Source organism: Mercenaria mercenaria, unplaced genomic scaffold, assembly GCF_021730395.1.
Source record: "Mercenaria mercenaria strain notata unplaced genomic scaffold, MADL_Memer_1 contig_801, whole genome shotgun sequence".
Taxonomy (NCBI): domain Eukaryota; kingdom Metazoa; phylum Mollusca; class Bivalvia; order Venerida; family Veneridae; genus Mercenaria; species Mercenaria mercenaria.
The window spans coordinates 63592-77125 of record NW_026463706.1 but is presented as its reverse complement, the minus strand read 5'-3'; the positions used below and the strand labels follow the sequence as shown (position 1 = coordinate 77125).

General features: G+C 39.9%; 1 protein-coding gene across 1 annotated transcript; it reads right to left on the bottom strand.

Annotated features, from left to right (window-relative positions):
* Positions 1–762: 762 nt before the first annotated feature.
* Positions 763–13452, bottom strand: LOC128554847 (uncharacterized). The gene is made up of 3 exons (XM_053536161.1): positions 13321–13452; positions 7110–7206; positions 763–4150 (listed from the first exon to the last, which is right to left on the bottom strand). The coding sequence occupies exons 1-3, from the start codon at positions 13445–13447 to the stop codon at positions 3640–3642; spliced, it is 735 nt and encodes a 244-aa protein (XP_053392136.1). The 5' UTR covers positions 13448–13452; the 3' UTR covers positions 763–3639.
* Positions 13453–13534: the final 82 nt, after the last annotated feature.

The following is a 13534-nucleotide window of genomic DNA, read 5'->3' as shown; positions in this document are numbered from 1 at the left end:
GATCTTGTGGATTAGCCCTGGTGCTGCTTGTGGTCGCTTGCCCAGACTGTCCTGTGCCCTTTAGCATTCCATGTCTTTCAGAGTAGCTAAGACCGACTATGTCAGAAGATCGAGTATGATTGCCTCCAGGCGCATCTGCGGTTCTGAACTGTTTTACTTCTTGTTAGGTGTGCTGGTTGATTTACTTAAGGCCTTCTTTTGCACATCTGAGCATGTTTTATAAGATTAGTATGTAAAAATGTAATTAATGTCACTGCTTAGTTAAGTTATATGCAGATACAGTCCTTGTACAAAAATAATGGAAAAAATTATATAGAAATTAAATTTTCCAGTACCGAACCTAACCACGTTAACCAACACTGTTATTGGAGCAAACAATTTGCTCATATGCAACCAATGTGCCCGGGAGGTAACAATAAATATCTGGACTGAACTGAACTGGTATAGGTAATATGGGAAATTTGCCCAAATTGCAACCACTGTGCATGTAAGTGATAACTTGTAATGGCTGTACAAGTGACATAGAGTGCAAATTATAGTAAGTGACAGCTAGCCCATAATGCAACCAATGTGCATGTTAGTTTAAATGGTCGTGCAACATACATAGTGCACAATATGTAAATTAATGTGTGAGAAACTTGCTCGAATGCAGCCGATGTGCAAAGTAGAACTATAACTACACATTGTGATAGCATTTATTACAAAAGTAAAGTCCGTAAAAAATCATGCATACACCGTGCTGATGCAGCTGTGCATACCGGACTAGATCTCAATAAGAGACATGAAAAAAAAATCATTAGATACTTCTAGTCAGGGAGGGATATGTTTATTTATAGATCAAAAGTATATCAATTCAGTAATAATATACCTTAAGTAACAGTAAGAAATCAAACAGATAAATAAAATACTAGGTAAAATTTATAATATATTTTAAATAGCATATTTCAAAAGATTTTAAAAGATATTGTCAATGAAAGAAACTTATTCAACTTTGTACCATACTAATGATGATAACGTCTCCTAAAAAGCTGATTTCAAACTACTCAGGAATATGACAACAGTACAAAACTTCAGATATAAGCTCTTCAAGCTGATTTCATATGCAAGGGAAGTAACTTAAAAAGTCTCAGTAACGTTACGCCGAAACAATGCTATGTTCACACAAAAACAAAACACTGTTATGGATTTTAATAAATCATTTGACTGAGCTGATCATGATAAATTAATACCCATACTCGAACAGCTAGAGATCCACCCTCTGACATCAAGGTGGATTAAGTGTTGTAGTAGATGGCTGGATTTCACGCCTAGAAGGCGTGGACGGTAGCATGCATTTCCACTACCGTCAAAAGCTCAATGAAACCGAGGCTGCAACATCTTCGTTTTTGTCGTGTTGAGCGATCTGTGAAGTTTCTACTTTTTCTATTTTATTATCACAGCACCGTTGTTAGTGCCGTGTGGCGGCCGTAAAACGTCTCCCCGTACATTCAATCAGGGCTGTTATATTTCGATCTTCTCAGATCGTTTAGCACGACTTTTATGTCGTGTTATTGGTACTGTTTAGTTTTTCAGCATGACCATTTCGGCCTGGGTGGTTCCATTACTCCCGCTTTCATAGCCTTGGGTATTGTATAATCACCCCTTGGATATGGTGCCTGCTTTTCAATTTTGTCTTTTCACAGTTTCTGTGATATACAGACTCCATAACCTCAGATCCCCTTTCTTTATTCCAGTTTGTTTAGTTCTGCCCATTGTTTTCTCGTTTGGGGCAAACCCATTACTTTATGTGGAGACCAAACGCCATATTTCATGGAATTACACGCCAAAACCCATGTATCATTGAAGGTTTCATGTTCGACGCCGTTTGAATACATCTGCGGATGTCTCTAAATCGCTTTTTATACTTTTAGCATGTGTAAATGTTGAGTTCTGCTCAACCCGGGGCTACAGGGTGTGGAAGGTAGCATGTATTTCCACTACCGTCTATGAACAGGCTCAATCAAACCGAGCCTGCAACATTTTCGTTTTTGTCGTGTTGGGCGACCTGTGAAGTTTCTACTTTTTCTATTTCAGAGAGTCTACCGTCCAGTTTGTCCAACGGCTCTGTTCTTGGCCCTTGTCTCTTTCTACCCTACATTAATGACATTATTGTCTGCATAAAATGCGAAAAACAGACTTCTTACAGATGAAACAACTGTATATCTGACAGTCAAATTATCACCAGACTGCAAAACGTTACAAAACGACCAACTTTCTCTTTAACGGTAGGAACGGTATACGTGAGAAATGTTGCGACATAGAAACTAAGAAAATGAACTCATGTTTTTCAAATACATTCCATATGGCTCGGAACTAAACAGCATCGATGCCGCTAAAATCCTTAAATATCCCTAAACATCACTTATGATAGAAACACTTGAAGAATCCATACCGCGAACTGAATATTTGCGAACTGAAACCGAACAGTAAGTGTATAGATTTGCATGAATAATTAAAGATACATAGTAATAACATTTTATATAAAAGACTACGCAATATTTTCACTGAGGTTCTGTCAAAAGCAGTTCATTTGCTTTTATGTTTCTATCATCTCCCATACATGTTTACAGACATATTCCTCTCACCCCGCAAGTATACAGGAGAGTTGTATCAAATATCTTTACATAATTCGAAATAACCAACGATATGACAGCCATATTGAAAGTCTCTCATTAATATGAAAGCAGGCAAAGCATTTCCTACCTGTCTTTTGCATAATGTCAGGCATCATTTGATAGGAGGTACTGATTTCTTTCAAACTTTGCGATGTACATAGTTTTTACATTCTGTGTAAGTTGCTTCTTTTTTAACTCGATTAAATCCAAACTTTGTATCTCTGTCTCGGCCTCCCTATGCTCAGCCTATATTTGTTATGGTCTATAGCATTCGACTATCCCGTAAAGGTATACTTCAATGCGCTGGTCCGAAAGATTGAACCTAGTAGTTACAATACTGCAACTCTTCTTTCGTCTATGAAGGACAAATGCCTTCTTTCATATGATTCATCTGCACTGAAGTGTAGCTGCTATAACATTCCGATCAAGGCACTTGGATTAACTATTAGTTGAATCCCCGATGTGCCTACATCAATTGTTGGATACAGAATGATCTCACTATTATCAATCTACCTATGTATACCCTAGCACTATTGTGCTATCTAAAGAAGCATGTTGTGAATTATAGAAGTAAAGAAATTATTTCTGATTGGTCTAAATTCGTACATTTTACAACGAGTAGTTGGAAGTATGAGACATGATACACAATTGAAAAATGCTTGTCACAGATATATATATTCATTTGCTTTAACTTAATATATTTATATTTTATAATATATAAAATTGTATTGTATTCCATTCATGCGTACATTTTTAGGTTTATTAAACCCATTCATAAGGCTTCACATGAGCTGTTTGGCCTGATGTTTCATCGCAGTGTGTTTCATTTATTTTATCTCCTAGTGAGTCATATGCTAATTCCCTTGGCTGTCCAGCTATTTTAGTTGTGTGTGTCCACCCTTTCTTCTCTTCTAATGGTTGATTAAATCCTCTCTTGTTGCTTGGGCAGATGCTCCATAGCTGTGTTCCTCATCATGCTTTTCACTCAATAAGCATTCCTTTGTGTGTTTGGTGTTCCATAACCGTGTTCCTTATCATGTCGGTCACCCAAAGACTCATAAGCACTCCTATGTGTATTTGGTGTTCCATATCTGTGTTCCTTATCATGTCGGTCACCCAAAGACTCATAAGCACTCCTATGTGTATTTGGTGTTCCATAACTGTGTTCCTTATCATGTCGGTCACCCAAAGACTCATAAGCGCTCCTATGTGTATTTGGTGTTCCGTAGCTGTGTTCCTTATCATGTCGATCACCTAATGACTCATAAGCCCTCCTTTGTGTATTTACTGCTCCATAGCCGTGTTCCTCATCGTTTCTTTCACCCAGTGACTCATAGACAATCTTTTGTGAATTTTGTGTTCCGACTTCACCTGTGCCATTATGTTGTATTGTTGTGGAAGCCCCATCTCCAGCTGCATCAGAAATAGGTGTTATATAGCTTGTTTGTTCGTGTACGTATCCAACTTCTGTCAGCCGTGTTCTTTGATTCGTTCGCCTGTTTGTAAAAGGAATAGTTAAAAGTTAGTGCATCTTGTCTGATGTCTAAAATGACAGTTATAATAAACTATTTTGTTTAGTTTCAACCTGACCTTTTAGAATATTGAAACAAATTAAAAACACTGTCCTCGTTTAAGGTTATTTAAATATAACGCAATAATATTTTGCTTATTGATGCAAGATAATATAATATTTCATCTGATGATAAGTAGTTGCATGCAATGCATGTGGCTACCGAGACAACATGGTTACAAAATATAACAGGTCAACGAAAAAAGTAATTAAACTGTTTTTTGGAGAGCATTTTATATTATAAGGGGATTGGTTGCGTATATTATTTATTTGTTTTTACATTATTATGATAGAAGGCGGAGGGATATATGTTTGGCGTCGTCCGTTCGTTCGTCCGGAGCCATAACTAGGAAGTGGTTTGGAATATTTAAATAAAAAACAAAGAAAAATATCAAACAGGGAATGCCACGCACCAAAAACGTAGCCTCCTCAAAACGAAACCCCCAGCACGCAGACGCGTGCACCACACACACACACACACACACACACACACACACACACACACACACACAAAGCCAACACATAAGGACAAAACGAACAACACACACGCACACAAAGCCAACACATAAGACGAAACGAACAAACAAAGGAACACAGTGGGGCACCGCCTTGGAACGGTCAGTGGCAAAAACACCACTGGGGAGCTTAAACCGGTTTATGGTGCACCTAACCTCACTCTTACCCCCACCATGTTCCAAAGACATGGGACAGTGTAAATAAAAGTAATCCCCTCCAGGTGAATCTCTTACACACGTAACGGAAACAAAAAGGCATGGCATGTAAAACACAAAAATGCTCGTGTATAAATATATAAAAAACAAACCTTAAGAACCAAAAACGTATGTACTCAATGCCTTTTCAGAAGACAGAGCAACAAGAGAAACACCCTTAAGGGCCCGACGAAACAGGCCAGAAGACAAATATCAAAACAGTTCAGTCCTGGTAGGATTTAAAAACTGCTTATCATAGAGTCCTCCCCCTCTTCCGTCAGACGCAATCAAAGAGGGAAGCGTAGTGTCCAACTGTAAACGGGTTGAACACTAAACATGCGGTATGTCTCAAAACAGTTGGGTCGTAACCTCTTTTAATAAAACGTTTGATAATCTTTCCAAATACATTTGTAAAATTACCGTGACCCAAGATCTTACGAAGTTTGTAAACCACATCCCCGTAAAAACGGGTTTAGAAATACCTTCTCGCAGAAGTGTCTTTAAATTACTATTGAATTTTAAAACTAAATCAGAATTACGATAATAAAATTTAGCAAAATATTTACGCAATTTGTAATAACGGTAGCCTTGCTGAAGAAGTTTACCTGTAATATATTGATTACGTTCATTGAAATGCTTGACATGACTACACGCTCTGGCAAACCGAATTAATTGAGAAATATATACCCCATAAGATGTAGCCTGAGGTACATCCCCATCCAAATGGGGAAAATTTACAATACTAAAATTAAAATCATCCCTCTTGTCATAAATTTTGGTATGTATAAAATTGTCATAAATAGAGAGATGTAAATCTAAAAATGAAGCATCAGTATCCGAATTGTTAGTTTTAATTAACTGAAGCTCCCTAGGATAAATAGTACCCACCAATTGACCAAAAAACGGATTATCCATATTAAGAATATCATCTAGATAGCGTGATGTATTATTAAATGCCGTTATAATATCTGCCTGCGTATCTGGAGAGAGGCTCAACATAAAGTCTCTTTCATAACAATATAAAAACAAATCTGCGACAAGGGGTGCACAATTTGTTCCCATGGGAATACCAACAACTTGTCTAAAAACTGCATTCCCAAACCTGATGTAAATGTTGTTCAATAAAAAGGAAAGGGCTGTAAAGGAAAAACCTCATATACATGTTTACCACTTAAGGAAATGCGGCCTGTCAATTTCAGTCAGATTGCCTAAGTAACACCAGAGTTGTTGCCCTTGATAATTTCTAGTGTTAACGATATAGGGTACTATAAAAATGACAATTTCTGCTTCACAACTTGTGACATATTTGACCTAGAACTATGAAACTTGAAATGAAATTAGATCACCGAAAAGTGGTAGTGCACACTCAATTTCGTCAGAATCTCTGTAGTAACTGCAGAGAAATTGCCCTTTTATTGTTTGAAATATTTATTTGTATATAACAAACTAACCAATTGGTAGAATCTCATTAAATTTCATTTTCCCCATGAATATTTATTATTAACATGTGATGTTGTGTACCCACACCGGTCACACCCACCGCCCTGGTCACCACCACCCCAGCCCCATCCCAACCCCATATTTTATTTTCATTCTTTTTAAACATTTAACATTTCATGAATATTTATCAACATGCAAAGTTGTACCCTCTCCCACCTCGCTCCTTCACCCAGCCACCCCACCATCCCGATCATGCCTATCCACTTTCCCACCCCCACCCGCCAACATCTTTTCTTTTCATTTTTTATTTTCCATCAATATTTATTATCAACATGTGACGTTTTTTACCCTCACCTGGTAACCGCCCAGCCCCCCCCCCCCCCCCCCCCATAAATATTTCGTTCCATTTTATAATTTTTCGAACTTTCCATGAATAGTTATCAACATTTGAAAATGTAAACCCCCACCCCCGTCACCTTCCACGTTCCAGATTTCTTACTTGATTGTGCTATCTTAAGTAAGTTCAAATGTATTGAAATTATTTGCTCTTTAGTAACATCCTTAACTTTTTGTCGGATACATTTCTTTGCCATTTCTCAACACTAACCCATTTGGCGAGGAATACCAATTCATTGAATTTACTTGTATCTTTATTTTATATTGCCGTTATCATGATATTTCTATAAGAACGCTAACATATCTTTACTTTTTTACAGCTAAAGTATAAAGACATACCGCTTTTTAATCAGCAATACTGTCAACGCTGCGACAATAAGGGTCATAACAACTACACTGATAATTGCTGTCATGGTGCTGACTGTAACAATCAAACCTGCAAAAAAAAAAAAAAAAAAAAAAAAACATAGGAACAAGACTCATACAGCTGAGTGTCTTTGTTTTTTACAACTATCACTAAACTGGCTCCCGCCCTTACGTTTGTCCTTATTTACATATATCAATTTTCTTCATTAAGATGGAAGTAACTCCCCTGGCTCCGAACATAGGGTCTGGTGAAAGTTGGCTACCAGTGTCTCACAAATTGTGAAACAAATTCCCATTAATTTCTTTCAATGACAATCAGCTGCTATTACTCTGACGTGTTACCTAAGGGTTTCATGAGCTAACCACCATTTAATGAGTCGCAGCTAATTTACCGATTTTTGGCCTGTCCTCAGCTTGTAATGGCTTATCAGACAACAGGAATGTGCTTTTACATATTCATAAGAGGATTTATGATCTTTAGATCAAGAATTAAATAATTTTAATGATGAAAAGGGGTGAAACTATACTTAAAATATTTAAATATGAACAAATAAAAGCAAACCAAGAGCGTGTTGGAAAAGAGTATTTAAAAGAAAATTATGTTTCATTCTGTTGACCAAATGCCAGTGGCAAAAGCTTTACTTTTGAAACTGCCCCATTTGCATTTGCTCTTTTTCCATATTGACAGCACACAATGTACAATTATTGTTGAGTCACTTCATGTACCTGAAGAACCATCCCATAGGTCTGACATGCATTGGCCAAAGTTTTGCGTGAAAGTTCCCATCTCCAAAACTAATGATTGTAGGTTTTGAATTGAAACTTCACATGTGTCTTCAGGGTTATGAAACTAGGTAACAGTATCAAGTTCCATAACTCTGACATACATTTTGGCTGAATTATGCCCCTTTTAGACTTAGAAAATTCTGGCTAAAGTAAAATTTGCATGCAAGTTCCTATGCCCATACTGGATTGAAACTATATAGATATTTTAACATTTTAATATATGTTAATATCCTGCTAGTGGCAAAACAACCTGAATAGTCGAGAATTGACTGTCTTACGGACAGCTCTTGTTAAGAATATGAATAAATACAAACAGTTCATCACCAACGTAAAGTTTCATTAAATTTAGAACTTTAAACTATGAACTCCAGCATCTGAAATTTTGTCATTGGATATGAAATTGAAAATAATCTATTGACTTGGTGTCATCAAGAACTGGCGGTAGCTGAAGACATCTCTCTGTCAACCAAAACCGAATTCAAGGCGCTAAGCACTTTTAACATGACCAGCACCCTTCATTATTTTGTTATTTATTTGTTCAATAACAAATGTTTCCTTTAAATACAAAATTTTCTCCAGTGAAACAATATCAATAACCCAAAAGTCTCTCAATAATGTACCAGTACAAGTTTGTTTTTCTTGACCATGAAACAAGCGCTGTCTTTCTTTTTTATTTTCTTTCATTTCTCTACATAAAATACACAAACTGTTTTGATGTAAGGGTTAATTTTACCACAACAGTAAACATTTTCTGTAGTTGGAGTTTTCATATTTAACATTTAATAAAACCTACAAATTCATGATAAAAAGTCCTGAGTTTATGTTACCTCCACATACAATATTTTACAGCATTTTCAAGTAAACTTTTGAATCATGAATATGCTCAATATCATACTCTTCTATAAAATAACAACATCTGATGTTTTCTTAAATGACCCTTATCAAACTGGTAAGGAGAACCTGTCATTCCATAGGAAAGTTGACTGCCATACAATTGATCGGGTTTTCAGTAGTTAACAGTTTACAGGGTTAATCTAGGGTTACATTGGCCAACTTTTACCAGGCTGTATGGTTCAGCCATCAGATAGAAATGTGCTATTTTAGAGGCGTAAATTCCTTTTATAAAATGTTTCAATTATTTATAAAAAAATAACCAAGCAGCCAGGGAGCCAAGCTTCAAGATTAGAATAAAATCAAAACATGCGTTAAACACTACCCGAGGACTATCAGGTCTAATTGATTTAAACCTTGCTAAAATACATGACACGTGTTTTCTTTTTCTTTTTTTTTTTTGGTTGGGTTTAACGTCGCATCGACACAATTTTAGGTCATATGGCGACTTTCCAGCTCGAGCGGGCACCTGGGTAGAACCACCGACCTTCCGTAAGCCAGCTGGGTGGCTTCCTCACATGAAGAATTCAAGCCCAGAGTGAGGCTCGAACCCACATCGATGAGGGGCAAGTGATTTAAAGTTAGCGACCTTAACCACTCGGCCAGGGAGGCTCCGACACGTGTTTTCAATGAAAAAAATCTTATCATACTGTATATAGCCCTGATGTTTCCATCTTACTTCCAATACTTTACATATGAAAGGAAGAGAGACGGTCTTTTTAATATAGTATTGAAAGTGAACAGTTAGCTGTTGATCATGGATGACGAAATAAACAATATATAATCCAAAACCGGTGGGAAGTGAGGAGTTGCAGAAGTTACAGCAGTTCACTGCTACAACTACTGGCAGTTAGAGCAGTTAACTGTTTTAACTGCTGGCAGTTAGAGCAGTTAATTTTGAAAAAACAGGAGTGATCATGGATGACGAAATAAATAATAATCCCAGTAGTGATAGTGTTCATTTACTTTAGTATGAAGAAAGAAGACTTACGCTATGAATTTTCGAAAAGATCATGTAATTACCTCCCCTGATATCAATAAAACGAAAGAAAGAAATACATGTTTGTAAAGTAGTATAGGACAGTTTCGTATTGTGGCCCAGCACTATTTTCAATTAAACCCCTATAGATGAATGTTACATGCACCAATATTCAATTGTTAATTTGTCATCATAGCTGAACAAAGCAGAGATAAAAATTGTTTCCGACCAAGGGTGGACTGATGTATTTGGCCAGGAATGCTTCAAATAACCTTTTCGCCTCCAGCAGTTGATTGCGTGAGCGTAAGCATAGAAGAACGCGAGGTCACACCTGGTGGCCGTTGTAGAGGGGTCCGTGCATGTGGACATCGGCATAGCGGTCACCAAGACAAAACTCTTGTTTTCTCAAAGCGGGTTTCAAAGTCGGCCCTGAACGGCTTTTCGCGATTTTTCTTGCCGCCGCCCAATCCATTAACCGTAGAAGAACCCGGGGTTCCACTGGGTGAGAGTTGTAGAGAGGGTGGACGCCCATCATGCCCAGGTTGTGATCTTCCATGGAAAACTTTTGTCTCCGAGCAAGGGTGGACTGATGTGTTTGTCAGGAATGCTTAAAAACGCTTTTTTGTTCGCCTAGGCTTAGAAGAACCCGGGGTTCTATCTGATGGCCGTTGTAGAGAAGGTCCGTGTATGCGGACGGCATAGCGGCCACCCCAAGTAAGCGTTTTCGGATAAGCGGGCATAAAATTCAGCCCTGATCGGCTATTTGCAATTTTACTTGGCGACGTTCAGACCCGTAACTGTAAAAGAAGCCGGGGTCTCAGCCCAAGTGGTTCTTCTACATTTACGGGTCTGGACGTCGCCAAGTAAAATCGAGAATATCCGTTCAGGACCGAATTAGATGCCAGCTTACGAGAAAACAAGAGCTTTCCTGGGGTCGCCGCTATGCCGGATCAACATGCATAGACCCACCACCCTCTACAACGGCCACCAGGTGTGACCTCGCGTTCTTCTTGTAACGAGTTTTCCCGGGGTTGCCGCTATGCCGGGTCCGCATACACGGATCCCCTCCACAACGGCCACCAGGTGTGACCCCATGACCCTGGGTTTTTCTATGGTTACGCTCAGGCCAAACAATCCAAACGCATCAGCCCACCCTTGCTCGGAAACAGGAGTTTGCCCAGGATGGCCACCACCTGGGCGTGGTGAACGTCCTTCCTCTTTACAACGCCCACCCGGTCCGACCCAGGGTTCTTCTACAGTTACTGGACTTGACGTCGCCAAGTAAAATCGAAACTATCCGTTCAGGGCCGAATTTGATGCCCACCTACGGGAAAACAAGAGCTTTCCCGGGGTGGCCGCTCTGCCGGATCCACATGCACGGACCCACCTCTACAACGGCCACCAGGTTTGACCCTTGCTCGGAAACAATAGTTTTCCCATCCTTGCAACCACATGAGCGTGTTGGGCGTCCACCCTCTTTACAAGATCCGCCCGGGCCGACTAAGGGTTCTTCTACAGTTACGGGACTGGAACTGGCTAAGTAAAATCGAGAATATCCGTTCAGGGCCGAATTTGATGCCCGCTTACGAGAAAACAAGAAATTCCCCGGGGTTGCCTCTATGCCGGATTCATTTGCATGGACCCCTCTACAACGGCCACCAGGTGTGACCCCGGGTTCTGTTATGGTTACGCCCACGCAATCAACTGCTGGAGGCAAAAAATCGTTTCGAAGCATTCCTGGCCAAAAGCATCATCCAACCCTCGCTTGGAAACAATAGTTTTCCCATGATAGCCACCACCTGGGCGTGATGGGCGTTTACCCTCTCTGCAACGCACACCAGGTGCGACCCAGGGTTCCTCCCAAGCAAGGGTTTCCCGGAATAGAGGCCACCCGTACTGGGTGGGAGACAATCTCTTTTTACAATGGTTACGAGGTCTTATCAAAAGTTTTTGGGTGCTCAAACTGAAAATAGTTAAAATTTCCAAAAACGGCCTCAGTCCAAATTTCGGACGCGTAAACCAGAGTTTTCCCGGAGTAGCCGCCATGTTGGTCCCCCATAGACCGTCACCATGTACAAAGGCCATCCGATCCCGTCCCAAAGTTAGGGTCCTGTAGGGTCCTCCTATCAACTGCTGTAAAAATTTTAGGCCAACCCAGCCCCAATCCCGCCTCAAATCTCACTCCGGGTTCCTCCCAAACAAAGGTTTTCCCGGAATGGCGGCCACCCGTGCCGTGAAGAGGACAACACTCTCTACAATGGCCACCCGATCCAATCCAAAAGTCAAGGAGCTGGGGATGCCTAAACTGAAAAGTTTGAAAATTTCCAAAAACGGCCTCAGATCAATTTTGAGACCCGCTCACCAATAAACAAGAGTTTTCTCAGAGTAGCCGCCATGCTGCCTCCCTCCCCCCATAGATCTTCATCCCCTACAACAGCCACCTGGTCCCGTCCCAAAGTCAGGGTCCCGTAGGTTCCTCCTATCAACTGCTGGAAGAATTTTAGGCCATACCCGCCATACTCCGCCTCAAAAATCACCCCGGGTTTCTTCCCAAACAAGCATTTTCCCGGAATAGCGGCCATCCGGGCCGGGTGTGGGACAACCCCTCTATACTACTGTCACTCGGTCCCATCCAAAAGTCAAGGTCTAGGGCGGATCTGGAGGTGCCCAAACTGAAAAAAGTGAAAATTTTAAAAAAAACGGTTTCAGACCAATTTTGAGACCAGCTCACGAGTTAACAAGATTGTTCCTGGAGTACCCGCCATGCTGGCCTCCCATTAACCCTGTACAAAGGCCACCCGGTCCCGTCCAAAAGTCCGTAGGGTCCTTCTATCAACTGCTGAAAGAAATTTAGGCCACACGGTCCAATCTAAAAGTAACGGTCTGGAGCACCCAAAACTGGAAAAAGTGAAAAGTTTAAAAAAATGGCCTCTGACCAATTTTGAGACCCGCTCACGAGTAAAGAAGAGTTTTCCCGGTGTAGCCGCCATGATTGCCCCCGACAGACCATTTCCCTCTACAACAGCCATCCGGTCCCGTCCAAAAGACAGGGTCCCTTAGGGTCTTCCTATCTTTTGAATAGGACCTGGTGACCGTTATGGAGAGGGTTATCTCCCACCCGGCACGGTTGACCGCCATTCCGGGAAAGCTCTTGTTTGGGAGGGTTTACTGCTGGAAATGAAATAGTAAGAAAAGTGACGAAACTGCTCTTAGTAACATCGTTTTATTCCAGGAGGTTGCATTCATTGGAACATGTTACACCTGTTCTTAGAAACATCATTTAATTACCTGCAGTAGCATATACAGGGAATATTGGCATAATTTAATGGCTTAGTTATAAATTTGATTCGACTGCTCACAACCGTTCAATGTGGTACAACTTGTTAGATATAAATAGATTTTCTTATCTGTTTGCTTTTAAGCGCAAACTTTGATTGAAAGATTCAAAGAATGTGATGGCACGTTATGTCCCTTACTAGATACTGGTAAAATATAACTTGAATGAAAAACACGTACTTGAAGATTTACCTTGAATTTCTTGGGATTTATTTTGATCTTGGTCACTGTCACAGACAACTCGTTTACGCACAGACTTGCTATTGGCAAATTCAAGTACCAAATACTCATCTTGCTTCCGTATAAATCCATGACGCATTCTGACATCAGCTGAAACATTTTGACGCAAAACCACTATCCGTGTAACAAGATTAGTGTATATACTGTAAATAAACTTAAATTTCCT

Coding starts and splice junctions, on each gene's coding strand:
- LOC128554847 (XM_053536161.1), bottom strand. CDS start 13,447: ATGCGTCATGGATTTATACGGAAGCAAGATGAGTATTTGGTACTTGAA. Junction 7,207..13,320: donor TAAATCCCAAGAAATTCAAG/GTAAATCTTCAA, acceptor TTTTTTTTGCAG/GTTTGATTGTTACAGTCAGC. Junction 4,151..7,109: donor GTATTGCTGATTAAAAAGCG/GTATGTCTTTAT, acceptor TTTTACAAACAG/GCGAACGAATCAAAGAACAC.